Source organism: Monodon monoceros, unplaced genomic scaffold (genome assembly GCF_005190385.1).
Source record: "Monodon monoceros isolate NGI ecotype Baffin Bay Population unplaced genomic scaffold, NGI_Narwhal_1 Super_Scaffold_6, whole genome shotgun sequence".
In the NCBI taxonomy this organism is placed as follows: Eukaryota; Metazoa; Chordata; class Mammalia; order Artiodactyla; family Monodontidae; genus Monodon; species Monodon monoceros.
Window position 1 is genome coordinate 7937017 of NW_021703783.1, and position 19680 is coordinate 7956696.

Sequence of the window (19680 nt, forward strand, 5' to 3'; positions counted from 1 at the left end):
TCCCAGAGATCTCCATCTCAACACAAGCACCCAGCTTCACTCAACGACCAGCAAGCTACAATGCTGGACATCCTATGCCAAACAACTAGCAAGACAGGAGCACAACACCACCCATTAGCAGAGAGGCTGCCTAAAATCATAATAAGGCCACAGACACCCCAAAACACACCACCAGACGTGGACCTGCCCAACAGAAAGACAAGATCCAGCCTCATCCACCAGAACACAGGCACTAGTCCCCTCTACCAGGAAGCCTACACAACCCACTGAACCAACCTTAGCCACTGGGGACAGACACCAAAAACAACGGGAACTACGAGCCTGCAGCCTGCAAAAAGGAGACCCCAAACACAGTAAGATAAGCAAAATGAGAAGACAGAAAAACACACAGCAGAAGGAGCAAGATAAAAGCCCACCAGACCTAACAAATGAAGAGGAAATAGGCAGTCTACCTGAAAAAGAATTCAGAATAATGATAGTAAAGATGATCCAAAATCTTGGAAATAGAATAGACAAAATGCAAGAAACATTTAACAAGGACCTAGAAGAACTAAAGATGAAACAAACAACGATGAACAACACAATAAATGAAATTAAGAATACTCTAGATGGGATCAATAGCAGAATAACTGAGGCAGAAGAACGGATAAGTGAACTGGAAGATAAAATAGTGGAAATAACTACTGCAGAGCAGAATAAAGAATGAAAAGAACTGAGGACAGTCTCAGAGATCTCTGGAACAACATTAAACACACCAACATTTGAATGATAGGGGTTCCAGAAGACGAAGAGAAAAAGAAAGGGACTGAGAAAATATTTGAAGAGATTATAATTGAAAACTTCCCTAATATGGGAAAGGAAATAGTTAACCAAGTGCAGGAAGCACAGAGAGTCTCATATAGGATAAATCCAAGGAAAAATACGCCAAGACATGGGAACACCTTGGTTCTTGTTGTACCTTTAAATGTTTCATCTCAAAAATGTCTTATTAAAACTTCCCACCCTCCACAAACACACTAACTTTTCTAGATTGCTCATTTATCTCTTTCCAACATGAAAATGCTTTGATCTCACTAGCATCTCTAGTCTTGTCTCCAGCTCGACTTTGTTCTAATCTATCAGTCTGCTTCTTACTTCACCTTCCTCCATGTCCACCTTGATTCCATAATATGTTTCTCTTCTGACAATCACTAACTTCCTTGAACTGTTTTTGGTCCCACTTGTTCAATAAAATCATTATCTTATATGGTATAAATTATGTTTCTCTTTGTCAATGTCTGAGAAGCCAAGTGCTTTTAGAACAGATCAGATTTTCTGCAATATAAATTCATTGTCACCAACATGAAATTGCTTTAACACTGCTGGGAGTCCTGTTACTTTTTTCAGGTCAACATTCTTTCACATTCTCTGAAACCAATTTTATCACACTTTCTCCATTCTTCACAAATCTCTGTCTCTTCCACACCCACTCTTGTTCTCAGAAGATCACCTATATCACAGAAAAATAAAAGCCACCAGATTATCAGACTGAACATCTCTCAGGTTGCTCCCTATATATGCGTGCATCTTATCTTCTCTCCTGTTCAACAGAGCTGTTCTTCCTCTTCGGTAAAGCCAATTTCAACTGTATTCGAATCTATCCACTCCTATCACCGGAGAATCATACACTATTTATCACTCCTCTTTCCTTTTGAATATTCAATGTCTTCTTAGTAGTTTCCTTCTCACAGCTTAAAATTACATGCAATTTTTAACCTTATTAGACCTCAAATCCCAATATAACTACTATCTTCACTCTCTATCACTCTTAAAGAAGAAAAAGTCTCAGAGTGCCATTGCATTTCATCTCTATTTCTTATCTTTTGTTCTCACTACTCAAGCCGTTGCATCCTGGCTCCTGCCCCAGTGATTCCTTGGCATCAGCACACCTTTAGATCATAAGTGACCTCTGCTTCACTAAACGGATCCTTTTATTTCGCTTTTAGATGAGCTTTTAATAGCGTTCACCACCATTCACCACTCCCTTCTTTTTAAACATTTCTTCTTAATTCTGTATTTTCTTGGTCTCTTTATCCACAATCATTGTTTCAATGATTTCTTATAACAAGTGTTTATACATGTGTATGTGCTGAAAAGATTTTTCCTTTAGGTTTCAGCTCACTTATCTCCTTGTCAATTAACATCTCCTCTTAGTGCCCCAAATATTAACAACTAAAACTCAACACCTCAAAAATGAAAACAAAGTAAACAAGATCATCATTACAAATGCATTCCTATATTAGTAAAGGTCACCATTTTTTAACTTGTTGAAGGAGTAAGAAATCTGGAGTTCTACTTATTATCTCATTCTCTGTATATCTATGTCAATTACAAGACTTGGCCTATTTTAAATAATACATTATTCTCAGACTGTCTGCCTCTGCTCTGCCTCACCTTTGCAGCTCCATGTGATACTACACTTCTTTCTATCTTTATGCTCCTGCCACATCATTCTTCTTTAACTGAATGGGCCATTCTTCCTAACATCACCAGGTCTTTACACATCCTAATGTCCTTGCCTGAAACACTCTCTCCCTCTTTTCTTTACCTAAGTAACTGTAGGAATTCAATTTGTAAAATACCTATTCCAATCTGCACTCCCTTAGAGATCTTCAGGGAACTCCTACACTAGCTCAGTTACCTCTATGATATTTCTCATAGCACCATGTGGATAATTTACCTTTTTCTAGGCAATAATCAACACTGTAATTTTAAAATAATTTCTGTAGTTATTTGACTGATATATGTTTTCTCCAACAATTCTAATTTCCACAAGGATATGTCTATTATTGTTTATCATTTTAGGACTTGACATATAGTAGGCACCCAAACATGTTACTTAAATGGGTGAATCAGACAATAAATTATAGAACACTCAATAAATTGTGTTTAAACAACTGGATATACTTTTGGGAAAATTAACCTTAACTCCCTATGTCAGGCAAATGAAATACTAAACGTAAGTAATACGTATAAGGGAATGAAACACAGAAATTGTATTTTTAATCTTTGAGTAAGGCCAAGAAACATAGAAAATAAAGACAAATTTTTAAAAATAATATATTTGTTCAGAAAAAAGAAAAAACAGAATATTTTAATTTATATAACACCCTTTATTTATTAAAATATGAAAACTACATAACCTATGTATATTGTATAACACATATATATAACGTGATGAAGTCTGATGAAAATATAATCAGTTTCGTTTTAGAATGGTTAATTAGGAGTTTCTCCCACCGTAGACAACACCAGTTCAGTTTTTAAACAATGAGCTTGCTATTTTTTATATCCAGTTTTCTCAGTAACAGAGCCAAAAAGACATGAAATACTAATCTAAAATAATGAGAACTAGCCATGCGGAAGGGAAGCAAGAGCTGGGACTAGGGCTAGGGTGGGGAAGGGAAGAGGTGGGTAAGGGGGCGAGGGTGTGGTTGCAGACGAAGGAGGGGCCATAAGAGCTGGAGCCTAGGATTAGGAGATTGGGAGCAGTGACGCCACCCAGCCACGTTTTCTCCTGCGGCAGAATCTACCCTTCCCTCTTCTACCCCTCTTCCTCGGCTGGTCAGTGGGGGCTGAGGCGGGTAGAATCCAGCCGTCAGAGATCTTAAGAGAAAAACCCAAGATAGAAAAGCATCAGTAAAATTTAAATAAGAAGGGGAGTTAGTCAAGGCAAATGTTCTAAGAGGATAAACCAATATTGAAATTTAATTTGGGTTCAGAGAGAAGAAGAATTTTGGTGACCTATTAAGAGCAAGTTTATTTGAATGCCAGAAAAGAAAGTTTGAGCCGAGCACTGAACTGGAGAAGAGAAGGCACAGACAGGTGCCGATTTAGATTCGGTACAATCAGGTGCTAAGTTTTTAGGAGATTTTACCTCTAAAACATTTTTTCCATTTTTTACCACTTCTCCATCTATGTTATTTTTCTTATCTGAGATATTATTTACAGGGTCTTCCCATCTCTTTTATTTCAGTTGTTGGCTTAAAATGCCATAAGTACAAGTTCAGTCATGCCGCTTTCCAAATTATTCAGTTGGTGATTCCCTGCTTCAACGCCGTTTTGAAGCACTTGTATAAAGTTGGATGGGTAATAAATCCTTGATCCTAAATCAGGGCTTGAAAGTTTGAGAGGCAGCCTTTGTGATGTATACTTTGGACACATATCAGAAGCCACCGTTATTTAAATTTCCATCCTATCCTAATATGTGTGAGGTTCGATAGCAACACTGGTCTCTCCTTTTACCTAAGTTCTGACAGTGAGTTCCTGAATCTTTAAGATGCTGCCCATGGCTTGTGATTTATACAGTGTACATTTTACATTATGTGTTTTATATATTAGTGTACATATTGTAATTTATACCAGATTTTTCTTCCCGACCTACAGAAAATCCATCATGACATTTTCAGGCTATTTGGTACAAGAAGTAAAAATACTCAAACTTAATTGAATGTATATTGTTTGATACTCATTAATTTCATTCCTTAAACTAATAATTATTAAGAGTGTATAATATAGCTGTGTCTCTGCTACACACTGAAGAGAGACACTACACTCACTGGAGTCCAGTTTTTTAGTCTATTTGAGAAAAATAGAGCAATGGTTATAAGTAATTGTGTAAGGGACAGTGAAATGGGTGTGCAGCTTGAAAGAGAACCACAAAATCAAATCCTGACATGGGTTGAAGTAGGGTGGAGGTTTAAAAATTTTTATTTTAAGAAATAGTAACTGATTTGAGTCCTAAAGAGTTACTAAGAGTTAATGATGTAAGTTAGGGGGAAAGCAGACAAAACAAAGAAAGCAACATAAAATCATGAGCAGAGCAAACAGTCCTTGTGGCAACACAAAGCATTAAGAGGGTGGTGAGAGGAAATAAAACTGAAAAGATGGCAGGAGTGAGGAACAATTTTGCATCTCTTTCAGCAGCCTTATTGTTATTTCATAGTCAGTGGAAGTTTATCATGTTATGTAAGTAATATGACATTGACCGATTTGAGTTTTAAATATATAACTGGCTGCTGTGCAGAAATGGAATTGGCTTTTAAGAACAAAGACAGTCCTAAGGAGACAGTTATAAGGCAGCAGCCCAGTTCAGGAGAAAAGCGATAAAGGTTTTAATGAGAGATGTCATGATCGGATGACATGTAGGATGTCGTAAATAATAATGATAATAATTAATAATAAAAATAATAATAGGTTTAGGAGAGATGCTATCAGGGCTTGATGAATGAGTGAAATTCAGGAGACTAAAAAGGAAAGAGGAGAGAGAAATTTAAGGATGATACTGGCATTTTCTTGGGAACTGAGTTGGCACTAGAGGTAGAGATGACATAACCTTTGGACATCTTTAGCATGAGGTGTCCATCCTCAGAGTCTGGGAATTCATTCCACCCAAACCTGGAATTTAAAATACGAAGGAAAAGGCTACAAGTGACTAAAGTGGGCCTTCTCTGCCATATATCAAACAAATAAGTGGTGGAGTCTCTATAAAAACTTTGATTTAGTTCTTTAAGTCTCTAGATAAAGATGTGAAAACGTTTTGAGTCCCTCCAGCCTTCTTTTCTCTTCAGAAGATCTGCTTTTAAATATAGAAGACAAATCTGTCTTGCTTCTTGTTTTCTGTCTGTCTCAAAACAGAAGTAAAGGTTCTAAGTTAGAACCATCAGTATAAATTAAATTAATTAAATATATCAAAATTCACATTATTTTCATATACAATTGACCCTCCACATCTGCAGGCTCCACATCCCTATATCACACCAACCACTGATAGAAAATGTTTGAAAAAAAAATTCCAGAAAGTTTCAAAAAAGCAAAACTTGAATGCACTGCACACTGGCAAATATTTACATAGTGGAGTTTGTTTTTCCTGAATTAAAAATAATTTTTCTTTTTGATTTTTCTTGGGGTATAGTTGATTTCCAATGTTGTGTTAGTTTCTGCTGTTCAGCAAAGTGAATCAGTTATACATAGATCCACTCTTTTTTAGATTCTTTTCTCATACAGGCCATTATAGAGTATTGAGTAGAGTTCCCTGTGCTATACAGTAGGTCCTTGTTAGTTATCTGTTTTATATATAGTAGTGTGTATGTGTCAATCCCAATCTCCCAATTTATCCTCCCCACCCCCAGGTAACCATAAGTTTATTTTCTACATCTGTAACTCTATTTTTGTTTTGTAGATAAGTTCATTTGTAGCCTTTTTTTTAGATTCCACATATAGCGTTTACATTGAATTTAAACTATTTTCATAGCATTTCCATTGTATAAGGTATTATAAGTAGTCTAGAGATGACTTAAAGTATACAGGAGGATGAGCAAAGGTTATATACAAGTCCCTTTTCTACAAGGGACTTGTGCATCTGCAGATTTTGTTATACAACAGTGGGGGGGGGTCCTAGAACTAATCCCCCATGGATACTGAGGGGCAACTGTATGCCCAGTTTAAACCTTGTTAAAATCCCTGAAATATTTCCTGAGAAAAAATAGCAAACAGAAAAATCCAACAAAAACTACTTGAAATCTGAGCATTTAGATTCATATAATATGTATTTTTAGGTCTATAAATTCTTCATCCTGTAACAAAATGTATTTCAAGAATTAATGTTTTCTTTTTCAAATGAGCATCAAGTAAATTAATTTCCCAGTAGGAAGACTATATCCAATTGAAATATCAGTACAACTCAAATTGAACATATTTCATGAATTAAATCGCCCACTTTACTAGGTTCTAACAATAATTCAAAGGTATGCAAAATTTTACTCTTCATTTATGAGAAAATAGGACAGTTTGCAATTTTATTCTGAACTTAAAATGGTAATGTACCATCCTTTTATATTTTTGTACTTTTTATTGTTAGTCTTTTAAAATTCTAGATTTTTCCCACACTTCCCAAGTATACACACAACTAATAATTGAAATGCCAATCTCTACAATCTTGGGTAAGACTTTTTGTAGAATTTAGCTAGATTTTAAACTACATACTTTAAAAAAACTTTGCCAGCCAAAACTTTCAGGAATTTAGTCTTATATTTCCTCTTTCGTTCTCAGTGAATCTGTAGTTGATTTTGTACATCAGTCAAGACAGTATGGTACTGTCACAAAAATAGAAATATAGATCAATGGAATAAGACAGAAAGCCCAGAGATAAAGCCGAGCACCTACGGTCATCTAATCTATGACAAAGGAGGTCAGAATATACAATAGAGAAAAGACCCTCTCTTCAACAAGTGGTGCTGGGAAAACTGGACAGCTACATGTAAAAGAATGAAATTAGAATACTCCCTAACCCCATACAAAAAAACAAACTCAAAATGGATTAAAGACCTAAATGTAAGGCCAGACACTATGAAACTCTTAGACAAAACATAGGCACAATACTCTTTGATAAATCGCAGCAAGATCTTTTTTGATCCCGCTCCTAGAGTAATGAAAATAAAAACAAAAATAAATAAATGGGACCTAGTTAAACTTCAAAGCTTTTGCACAGCAAAGGAAACCATCAACAAAAAGAAAAGAAAACCCACAGAATGGGAGAAAATATTTGCAAACGAAGTGACTGGCAAGGGATTAATCTCCAAAATATGCAAACAGCTCAGCAACTCAATGTAAAAAGAAACAAACAACCCGATCAAAAAATGGGCAGAACATCTAAATAGACATTTCTCCAAAGAAGACATACATATGGCCAAGAGGCACATGAAAATATGCTCAACATCACTAATTACTAGAGAAATGCAAAACAAAACTACAGTGACCTATCACTTCACACCAGTCAGAATGGCCATCATCAAAAAACCTACAAACAATAAATGCTGGAGAGGGTATGGAGAAAAAGGAACCCTCCTACACTGTTGGTGGGAATGTACAGCCACTACAATAAAAATACTAAAAATAGGGCTACCATATGACCCAGCAATCCCACTCCTGGGCATATACCTGGAGAAAACCATAATTCAAAAAGATATATGCACCCCAGTGTTCATTTTAGCACTATTTACAATAGTCAGGACATGGAAGCAACCTAAATGTCCATCAACAGATGAATGGATAAAGAAGATGTGGTACATATATATATATGTGGTACATATATACAATGGAATATTACTCAGCCATAAAAAAGAACAAAATAATGCCATTTGCAGCAACATGGATGGACCTAGCAATTGTCATACTGAGTGAAGAAAAACAGTATCATATGATATCACTTATATGCGGAATCTAAAAAAGAAAGGGTACAAATGAACTTATTTACAAAACAGAAGTAGAGTCATGGATGTAGAAAACAAACTTATGGTTACTAGGGGACAAGGCGGGGGTTGGAGGAGGAATAAATTGGGAGATTGGGATTGACATATACACACTACTATATATAAAATAGATAACTAATAAGAACCTGCTGTATAGCAAAGTGAAAACTACTCAGTACTCTGTAATGGCCTATATGGGTAAAGAATCAAAAAAAAAAAAAAATAAGAGTGGATATATGTATATGTATAACTGATTCACTTTACTGTATACCTGAAACTAACACAACATTGTAAATCAACTATACGCTAATAAAAATTTTTTTAAATGACCCTCACTTACTTTAGGTTAAAGGAATTTTGACAAATCTATTTTCTAAAAATAGAAAGCAAAACAAAGAGCTAAATATTAAACACAGAATTAAATACAAATATTCAGTAGAATAAGTAGCTTTTTAAATATATTAATCTCTGATAAATCTTATTCCTATGTACAGAAATTTCAAGTTTGTAAAGTATAATTCTTTGGTTCTATAATGGAACATTAATTAAGACAAATTACTTTTAAAACACATCACTTTCAACCAGAAAGAAAAGGGAGAAAAGAAATTAAAGATGTGAGTGAAATTGATATATTGAAAATCTGCTAGGAAGACTTCTGCAAGCAACTTGAAAAATAGATGACTACGTCAATTTGTTTTAATTAATTTTTTTAAATTTCTGCTTTTTGTTATTGATATTTCTTTGCATTTTTTACATTCTTTGTATATTATGTGGTAAACCATTTATCATTTATATTTCCCACTGTATTTGTTCTAAACGCTTATTTCCACAGGTCACAATTGTAAATGAGTAAGTAGATTTTGAAATATAAAAAAAAGACTCCCAAAGATTAAGTATTTATGACAAATGATATGTTTTTTAATTCATTTATATAATTCTCAGAAAATCAAACAGGTTCTGAGTTTCTAAGTTTTCTGTGCTTCTCTGTTTTTTCTCCTTTAACTCTAGACTCTGGCTTCTTCTATCATGAAGTCATTTATCAGTTTCTGTCACAAAAAAAAAGAGTTATGAATAACATGAAGTGCCAATAGAAGAAAGGCAGGCAGGTCTTGAATATGGAATGTTATTGAGATGTGCAAACCTCATCAGTTTTTTTTTAACTTTCTTCTGAGTGTTTAGCACAGACAGGCTTCTCACACACACACGAAGAGGACATAGTGCAGGTATCCATGCCAACAGTGTTCACATTTGCATACACACAATTCCCCTGGAAATCCGTACTTGGCTTTGGTAGACTCCTGAGAAATTTAGAAAACACAAGTCACTGGCCACTCACTGTGTTCAAATTAAGTAGCATTACTTAAGAACACATTATGTGAAACCGATTATACCTGGCGCTGTAGGGAACTCAAGGGAGTAAAGGCACTCTCCCTCTTTGCAAAGAACTCATACATGTATATATACAAAAAGAGATAGACATTAAGTCATAAATAAGCTTCACAAAATGTGATAGTTATTTATGAGTATTTATAAGTGGGAAAAGGTACACCTGTATAGAGAAGAAGAGAATGGTCCAGCTGGAAAATTATGGCAATATCAGGAAAGACAGGACATATGATCTGGGGTACATAATTAAGTTTAAGTACAGATTAGCATGATAGAAACCACATGCATGTACAGCTACCATTGGAGGAGGGATATTTACTTATAAATACATTAGATATAAAAGCTAGCCAAAATTAGTAATGAAATTTAGAATATATATGTATATGTATATATGTGTGTGTGAGTGAGTGTGTGTGTGTGTTTATCCTTAAATAACCTGGATTTGAACTACGCAGTTCTACCTATATGCGGATTTTTTCAATGGTAAATACTACAGTACTACAGGTTGGTTTAACTGTGGTTGGTTTAACATGTAGTTTTGGAACTGCCTATAGAAGGGTAGACTGTAAGTTCTAAGCAGATTTTCCACTACATGGAGGAGTTAGTGCCCCTAACACCCTTGCATTATTCATGGGTTAACTGTATGTGTAATATTTCAGGACACTTGCCTCTGCTCTGATAATGTTCATTTTACTTTAATTCACATTTTACTTTAATTTACCACTGATATAAATGCCAGAGGGTAGATGTTATCAAATATGCTGATTGAATTTAGTCCTTTACTAAAGGTCTAGATTATAAAGAGCATTTTAGATCCATGTTAACAAGACTATTTTTCATCAACTCTAGAGCAAAGCTGGTTGTTCAGTACTATCTAAAAAAAAAAAAGGCAAAGCTTATTTCGTGATTTATTAAATGCATAGTACATTTCTTTTAAAAATGCCAAAGGAGCTAGAAAAAAAATTCTGAACTGTGTTGGGCATATTAAATCGCCAAAATATTTCATATGTTATTTCATTCACTAATTCAACATACCTATTGAATGTTCTATGTTCCAAACATTGTACAAGGTTTGAAGCAGAGGAAAAATTTCGAGTTACAAAATTCCAGTAATTAAAATGATCAACAATAAAGTTAGAATAGACTAACAATTTGATGCAATAGTGCAGGCAAGGCTGGGAAAATATTCAAGAATATTTACACATAAAATATTTATACAAACTATGAAATACTTAAGGGACATGTAAAAAGGCTAAAATTATTTAAATATTAAATTTTAGCATATGATAAATGACATTAAAATCAGTGATGAAAGTAAAATGAATCATTTAAACAATACTGACAATTGATTACTTAATTGAAATACACATAGAGAGACATACAATTATATCTACATTTAAACATACATGTACATGTTTCAGCTTTCTACCTTATGTCTTAAAATAAATTTCAAATGAACAAAGACAATCTCATTATACTTCAGTGTTAACCACTTGTTCATATAATAAAAGCAAATAAACTTAAAAGGACAAATTATTAAAGGAAAACACTGGTAAGATATGTGTGCAAGAGAAGTCACAAACTTAATATATAAGGAATCATACCAAGAAATAAAAGGTAAATATTATAAAATGGTCAAAAGTATTATTATAAGTTATAAGAAAAACAGCCTCACTAAACATAATAATAATATAACCTAAAGGAACAAAATAAAAATAATCAGCTATCAAAATTATCAAACTTTGAAATATTATCTAAGATTGGCACACAGTGATGAAACAGCTTGAAAATATTTTTTCTGCCATAGCTGTCTAATGCAATGTTTCTGAATAACAATAGAAAAATAAGTACTTAAAACCAAAAAAAAATCCCAAATTATTTGGCTGAGGAAAGACAATTTTATCTATACTTCTTCCCAATAAAAATACCAGAGAGGTCCCCATATTCATACTAACGATATTCTTCCCCACATTATATTTCTTATCTGAAATTGTAATCATTCAGCTCATCTAATAATAAGGGTATATTTACACTAATTATGAAATATCTAAGTGACTTTATGATTTACAAAATTGCTGACAGTATAGTATGAAATAAAAACAAGAAATAAAGAGGTCTAAATTCAATCCCTCTTCGAGAAGAGAAATGATCTTCTCTATTTCCTCAAGCTCTTTAGGCCAAAGGATCTTCTCTATTTCCTCAAGCTCTTTAGGCCAAAGACATTGAAAAAGGAGTAAGGAATTGGATTTTATACCAGAAACTTACAGGCCAGGAGAAGGAAGGGAGCCATCCTCCCACTTCCATTGATTGTCCTCTTCATTATAAGACAGGCCAAGCCAAGTGTGATTTGCTGCAAGTAACTTCATGATGTACTATATGGAACCAAAATACACAAAGGTGTTAATACTAAGAGTGCGTTAGAGATAAAAATATAGAACTTGTGTCTAAAGAATCATAAAAATAATGCAGTCTATATATGCCCACTGATAAATAAAACATTAAAAAATATTTCAGTTCTTCAGCATCTGTGCATTTCTTAAACCAGGAATTAAACAGCAAGAAGAAGAAAAAAAAAAAAGACAGAACTAATAGAAAATTTTATTTTATTTTTTTAGCTTAGTTCCAGTAATGATAAAGGTTTTTATTTCCCCAGTGTATTTTAGAAATATTTAAGTTGTAAAAAGAAAGGGCACAGCATTAACTGTATTGTAATTTCATCCGATATTTTACACTTACATATGTTTTTTAAATCTATCACACAAATGCATGCACTTGGTTTTAGAAGTCAAATGATGCTAAATATTGATATATACAAAATAGTAGTCATTTCCTCCCTCAATGAATGCCATTCTCCAGAGGCAATTAACTGTTCCTAACTCTTTATTAGTTCTATGACTTCCTATTTTATGAAGGCAGAATTTTTAGTCTCATGCCCTATCTTCTCACTTCCTGTATCCTTTTGATATAGTTATTTCACAGTTTTTACTAGATAAAATTTACCATACTTTTACTAGGTAAATATTATTTTTTCTGAACTGAATAGTAAGCGATGATTATAATAGAAAATTTTATATTTAAGAAGACACCACACCAAGATATGAATTACTTTCTTATTTTATCATTTATTTAATGTTGTGCCTATTCTTAGAGCTTGAGATATATCATTGAACAAAAATGAGAAAGATCCCTGCTTCTGGGGAATGTGGGCCAGATAGAAGTAAAAAACATATGTGTAAATGATATGATACATAAGAAGGTGACAAGTGCTATAAAAAGTTAAAGCAGGGTAAGAATGCCTAAAAGCACAGATGAGGGTCTGGCGGTGGGGTGGGCACTGGTACACAGGTTGCAATTTTTTTTTTTTTTTTTTTTTAGTACATGGGCCTCTCACTGTTGTGGCCTCTCCCGTTGCGGAACACAGGCTCCAGACGCGCAGACTCAGCGGCCATGGCTCACGGGTCTAGCCGCTTCGCGGCATGTGGGATCTTCCCGGACCGGGGCACGAACCCATGTCCCCTGCATCGGCAGGCGGACTCTCAACCACTGCGCCACCAGGGAAGCCCGACACAGGTTGCAATTTTAAGTAAGGTTGCCGGGGCAGGTCTCATTAAGAAGGTGACAACTGAATAAATAGTTGAAGGACATGAAGTAGTTCGCCGTGGTTGCATCTGAGAGAAGAATTCTGCGTGCAAACGCAGTGTTTCTGCAGTGAATGCATGCATGGTGTGTTAGGAAAGAAAGGTGTGTTGATGTGGAGCAGGCCAGGGAAAGATGAGTGGAAAACGAAGCAGGAGAGTGCCCCTTACCCTGGTTTCAGAGATGCAGGTGAGCCCTTCCTTCTCCTGGTGGCTACTATACATTTATCCCAGAAGTAAAGAATGAACTACAATCTCACCATCAATCTACTCCTTTCTGTCTTTAAAAATGTAGCATTCAAAGAGATGCAAAGATCCGAACACTCTAACCAAGAAACAATTTGCACAGTTTGGTGGTAGCAGTGGTCTCTGTATTGTACCCAGTGACTCAGAGAAGGTCCACACCTGTCTCCTAGGAAAGAAAACATTTACAACTCAGAGCCCACAGAACCTCACAAACAAGGCCTCATGTCTTCACACGTTCTCCCACTTCAAAGAATGAGGCTGTTATTAAAAATTACTATGTACTCGGAATTTTCTCACTTCCAAATTACCTTGTTCCACATTTAGTTCTTGTAGAGCCTCAGTGATATACTCATTCTGTTTTTGAAGCTGCTGTAAGATTTCTATATAAGACAACAAGACTTAACGTTAGATAGGAATACACATTTCATCTGATTTTTTTACTGTGCAAGAGTCATAATAATAATAATGATCAAGTGGCAAAACGTACAAATAATTTTAGTCCAATTCCCTTCCCTACTTCATTAGCTTCATCTCTGGCTGAAGTAATCAGCTGCTTAGAGACCATCCTTTTAAAATGCACAACTTAGTTACTACAGTCAGCACTACTGGACTGTAAGCACAAGGTTGCTAAGAGATTAAAACGTAATTGTCAACACAAAAAGGAAATGGTAGCTACGTAACATGATAAAGGCGTTCGCTAACACTATTGTAGTAATCATATTGCAATATATAAATGTATCAAACACACATGTTGTACCCCTCCAAATTACACAAGGTTATACATCAATCATATCTCAGTAAAAAAAAAAACAGAAACCAGTCTTTTAACATGACGAATCACTAATGGACTTTCAGACGGTTCATTGAATTTTTCACTATAGGTTCAATACCTCAAGGGAAAAAAAAACCCTAACATTTTAATGCAAGACCTTTGTAAAATATTTATTTATCACAACATAGACTATTTTTATATTATAATTTAATTAGCATAAAAGCAGCTTTATGATTACTCTATTATTGTAAGTGCCTCTCCTTAGGAGGCACTCAGAAACTATGAAAACACCACTGCTTTTCAGATATTTGAGTTCTTCCATTTTCATGCTCCCTGAACATCTTGCACATCTACTGCACACCTTGAAACTTTGGTTTATTTTTGGTCTATATATTTTCTCTAAGCCTCCCAAGGGCAGGGTTCATATTGTATTTATCCTTGATCACCAGCCAAGTGGCTGGCATCTGGTGTGCACTGAATAAATGTGAATGATTAACTGAATGAATGAATGAATTAATTAATACAAGAGGCTATATTTGGTAAATGTGAGACACTCAGTTTCAGAATATCCATGAAGAACTAAGAGGCAAGAAACCATCAAAACCACCATGCTGCTCTATTAGCTCCCATTGCATTATGCAACCAACCATTTTATGGCTGCAACAAGGAAAACAATCTAGCATTCTAAACTATCTAAAGGTAGTTTGTTCTAGCTCTAACATTACCTTTATTTTGCTCAAGAGCTTTTAGGACCTGAAGAAAGTTTTCCTCTTTGTTTTGCAAAGACTCAGTCTGTTGGATAAGGCTCTTCATCTTGCTCTCTGATTCCTGAACACTTTGAAAGTCTGGAACAAGAATTCCAGATGAGTATAAAACACATGCTCAGTTATGAAACAGTAGGGTATTAGATTGTGAAGCTTAATTTCTATAGTAGATCTTTAATAAAGTTCCCCATAAATGTTTTCAAAAACTGCAAAAAGATATTTGGCTAAGTATGTTTTCATTTATCCACTATTATTTCTAAAGTCTATGCCTAAATCTAAAATATCATCCTAATTCCTTATAAGATTAAATGTGTGTTTATATGAACAGGACAGCGGTTCAATTGAATTAAAATAGATGACAACAGCAAAAGCCAAGTCTCAAATGAATCTTTTGGCATCATGCCTTGATGTAATGTGTAGAATTTCACTTCCTAATCAAATTTTAGAATTCTGAATTTCAAGCTAACTTTATTAATGAGAAACTAGTATTTTTTTTCCATATTCATAAGTCTTTATTATCTTTAAATAACCTTGGCTGCAAACACTTACAGACCAGAAATATTTACTGAAAATATCTGTAACTTCTTTCTAGCTTTTTTTTTTACATCTTTATTGGAGTATAATTGCTTTACAATGGAGAAACTACTATTTTAAAATAACCAGTTGTGAACAATTTTAATAATAATCCAAACATTCTGTTGATCTAATTTAGGATGCTGCAGGAATGGGCAGTTTGAACAAACTGAAAAATTCCTTTTTATTTTCAACATAAAGACAGTTACAAATTCATCGAGCTTAATATATAGTAACTTCTAACTTTCAAAATACTGATAATAATCATTACACTCAGTAAATTCTGCAGTAATTTCAACAATATAGCTTCCCTGGAAAAAAAAATGTGGTTACTGAGAACTCACAAGGTTAAATTCATTCATATAGTAAAAAGTTGTGATACTTTCATGTCATTTTTTCCTGTTCTCCATTCAGTATGGCAATAAAACATTTACCAAAAACTATTCTCTGGGAATGGCTTAATGAAATATGATCATCTGACAAATAGTCTATTATTTCTTTTCTCCCAATAGGTCAGACTTACACTGATAACCAAAGAATCCACACAACATCAAAAGCAGCAGGCTGAACACTCCCAGGATCACAGGGTTTATTCCACATAGAGAGAAGGAAAAACGAGAGGCTAAGAAACAGAGTGAGTGAAAATCAGAGATAATGTAAACTCCTGCTATTTGAAAGACTAATATCATTATTTTCCTTTTATTATGGTTAAAATGCCCACATTTTCTGAAAAATAATGCCCAATGTGTGAATTACTATGAACTATTAGGCTGAATGACAGGGGGAAAAAACTATTTTGGAGGATGTGCAGAAAAGAATTAAAGTAGCAGACCTGACTTGTTATCCTGAAAGGCCCGCTTACAAGGCTGGCCTTGGCTGGCATCTGGAAACCTACTTCAGTAGGGTTTCCACAACCATTAATTGATAGGCACGGCTTACCATGTCTCCACTGTTTGTGCAAACACTATAGCTTGTGCTGAACCGTTGCTTTCCTTCAGGAAGTCTGTAATTTTGTTACATGCCAGCTGGAAGCTGCCTACGTGATTAACCCCCAGTAAATACCCTGAACATTGATTCTCTAATGAGTTTCCCTGGTTGGCAACATGTGACACATAGTCCCAACTTGTTGCTGGGGAATTCGTGGGACCTGTGTGACTCTACTGGGAGAGCACCCTTGCAAGCCTGAGCTTGGTCTCCGCAACACTTCACTCCATGTGCCTTTTCCATTTGCTGCTGATGCTTGTCAGCCATTCATTGTCGTAAATCTCAGCTAGGAGTACAACTGTATGGAGCCCTGCGAGTTCTCCTAGTGAAACGTTAAACCTGAGTGTGCCTTTGGGGACTTCCAGCACAGGTGAAAATTCTACATACAGGCATTATTAAATATCCTTAAACCAGACACAGAATTTCAGTTCAGATTACGTTATCCTCATTAATATGATCAGATGGAGAAATGCTTAACAATTTTAAATCTGTGTTATTATTAAGACAGAACTCTTTGAACTTCATGACTAGTAGTACGTTCCCTTCATAAAGAATTACAGAATAAATCTTAGTGAATCTTTTAAAAGGATGATATTTGGTTTTAGGTCAAACAACATCTATAATTTATTCAATTTCACAAAAATAATATGCTACATCCCCACATTCTAGAAACTAAACTTTCAGAGATCATTGTTAATAGTCTTTTATTGGTAAGTTTATTTCCCTCCAAAATAAATGTATAAATTCCAGTGTAAAAAAGATATTTCTTTATATTTTGGAAGAATTGTATTTCTGAAACAAGGTAAAAAATTGCTGTCAAGAGAATGGTTATATTCATGACTAATACCCAAACCGTTTCTTTAATTTTCTGAATCATATAACTTGGTGGTTATCAACCAGAGGAAAGTTTGTTCCCCAGGGGACATTAATAAATATCTGGAGAAATTCTTGGCATCATAACTGACGGGCAGGTGGTACTGACATCTAGTGCATGGATGCCAAGAATGGTGCTAAACATCCTACAATCACTAAACAGTGTCCCACAGCAAAGAGTTACCTAGCCCCAAATGTCATTAGTGCCGAGCTTGGAAAACCCTGTTCTATTAAAACATGTTAAGTTTAATTATGATCAAAAGGAGGCATCATGTAATAGGGTTCTACCTTTCTTTGTCTTTTTTACAAATTTTCTGAGTTTTAAACCTTGAACAAGCTTAAGTCCCTCAGTTTCATGTGAGAAAACAAATCTAAATTTGGACCAATGGCTTCTTTCATCTTTAACTATGCTCTTTAATATATGAAAATTTCAAACCTGTCAGAAAATACACTTTCGTTTTACTTCTATATATGTTTTGTTGTTGTTGTTGTTGTTGTTGTTTGCGGTACGCGGGCCTCTCACTGTTGCGGTCTCTCCCGTTGCGGAGCACAGGCTCCAGACGCGCAGGCTCAGCTCCCATGGCTCACAGGCCCAGCCACTCCGCGGCACGTGGGATCTTCCCGGACCGGGGCACGAACCCGCGTCCCCTGCATCGGCAGGTGGACTCTCAACCACTGCGCTACCAGGGAAGCCCTCTATATATGTTTTGAAAATGTTTTAATCTTTGTATTTTCTCTAAATTTTAAAATTTCCAAATAGTAACAAGTAGAGAAACATAAAATGGAAGATGTATCTAAAGATAACAAAAAGAGACCGTAAATGAATAAAATCTGGTATATCTACTTTACCATCCACATTGGTGTGCTCAGGAATCGGGCGCCATTCATCCTCAGGTGGAGGAGGAGGAAGGGCAAGAGGCCGTTCCACATCCACAATAGGGATTGTCTCTGTCTGCTCTGTGTTTTCTTTTAGCATAGAAAATATATAATTACTTTATAACCTTGTAAAGCAAGTGAGATTAGAACTTAAGAGATTCAATACCATTTTCAAAGATCACTAGAAATACAAATATAGTAGTAGTAAAATCAAAGATACTCAAAACACATTTCCACTCGACAGCCCATCCAGCTTTCCTAAAAGTATTTAAACTGGTTGATTACACTTTGGATCAAGCCAGGAAATAGATAATTATTTCTTTTAAATATATTTAAAGGCACTCTTTCAGGTATATGTGGGAAATATTAAAAATACAATGCCCCTAGTATAATCATAACCAGCACTTCTGACGAACAAAAACAACAAAACTTCTTTTTTCGTTGAAATGGCACAGGACATTTAGATTTTAAAAAAATACCTGGAGGTTGATCACAGTCTGAAGCAGTTGACATTGTGGAGACTTTTGGATGATTTCTTTATCCCAAAGGTGAAGGAGAGCTTACAAAGTTGTCGGCGGATGAATGAAGAGATATTTCTTCCACTATCCTCCTACAGTTGATGACAAGTCCAGACCTAGCCTCAGGTGGTACAGCTACTTACAGTTGTATGAAACTAACTTAGTTTGGTAAAAACCACAGAGGAAATATGAATCTCTAACTGGATATTTTCTAATAGGCATACAAAAATAAAATCACATCTGCTTAACTAAACTATGTACAACAAGCCTTTAAATACCGTCTGGTTTGTACAGGTAATAGTCCATCACTCCAGAAATAAATTAGGAAAAGCCACTGTCATAAATAATATAACTGAGTAGTCTAGAGTGAAAATTTTTATGAGAACTGAGTATGCAGTAAAGGAAGACACAGGAATATGGAAAATAAGGTTCTAGACAACCAGAGGAATTTTAAAAAGGAATAATGCTGTAAATAACATGTCTGTTCATCAAAGGTGGATTTAAATGACTGCTTATATAAAAAGGCATTTGAAGAGAGAAATCACATAATAAAAACTATATGTCCAGATAGTGACAGTTTGGCTTAAGGTTTTTTGGTACTACCCCCACCCTGACTTTGTTTCAGAGGAAAAACAAATTCTATTCATATAAATATGGTTGGGTAGCCACCGACAATCTACCTTTTGCTCTTTACTGCTCAAGTGAAAAAAGTTCAATATTTGTAGTGGGAATAAATAGATATTGTACACAAACAAAAATAGACCT

General features: G+C 34.9%; 1 protein-coding gene across 1 annotated transcript; it reads right to left on the reverse strand.

Annotated features, from left to right (window-relative positions):
- Positions 1-9296: 9296 nt before the first annotated feature.
- On the reverse strand, positions 9297-19054 carry LOC114885914 (C-type lectin domain family 12 member B-like). Its single transcript, XM_029206316.1, has 9 exons — positions 18877-19054; positions 18371-18487; positions 16188-16286; positions 15053-15172; positions 13864-13935; positions 13570-13721; positions 11940-12046; positions 9430-9586; positions 9297-9334 (listed from the first exon to the last, which is right to left on the reverse strand). Exons 1-8 carry the CDS (start codon positions 18908-18910, stop codon positions 9445-9447), a joined length of 843 nt encoding a protein of 280 aa, XP_029062149.1. The 5' UTR covers positions 18911-19054; the 3' UTR covers positions 9297-9334; positions 9430-9444.
- Between the last annotated feature and the right edge of the window lie 626 nt (positions 19055-19680).

What these genes read in the sequence shown, in the direction of transcription:
- LOC114885914 (XM_029206316.1), bottom strand. Translation starts at nt 18,910, where the DNA reads ATGTCAACTGCTTCAGACTGTGATCAACCTCCAG. An exon ending in TGGATTCTTTGGTTATCAGT is followed by an intron (nt 15,173 to 16,187) that starts GTAAGTCTGACC and finishes TTCTTGTTCCAG; the next exon opens with ACTTTCAAAGTGTTCAGGAA. An exon ending in CAGAAAGGAGTAGATTGATG is followed by an intron (nt 12,047 to 13,569) that starts GTGAGATTGTAG and finishes GGTTCCATATAG; the next exon opens with TACATCATGAAGTTACTTGC.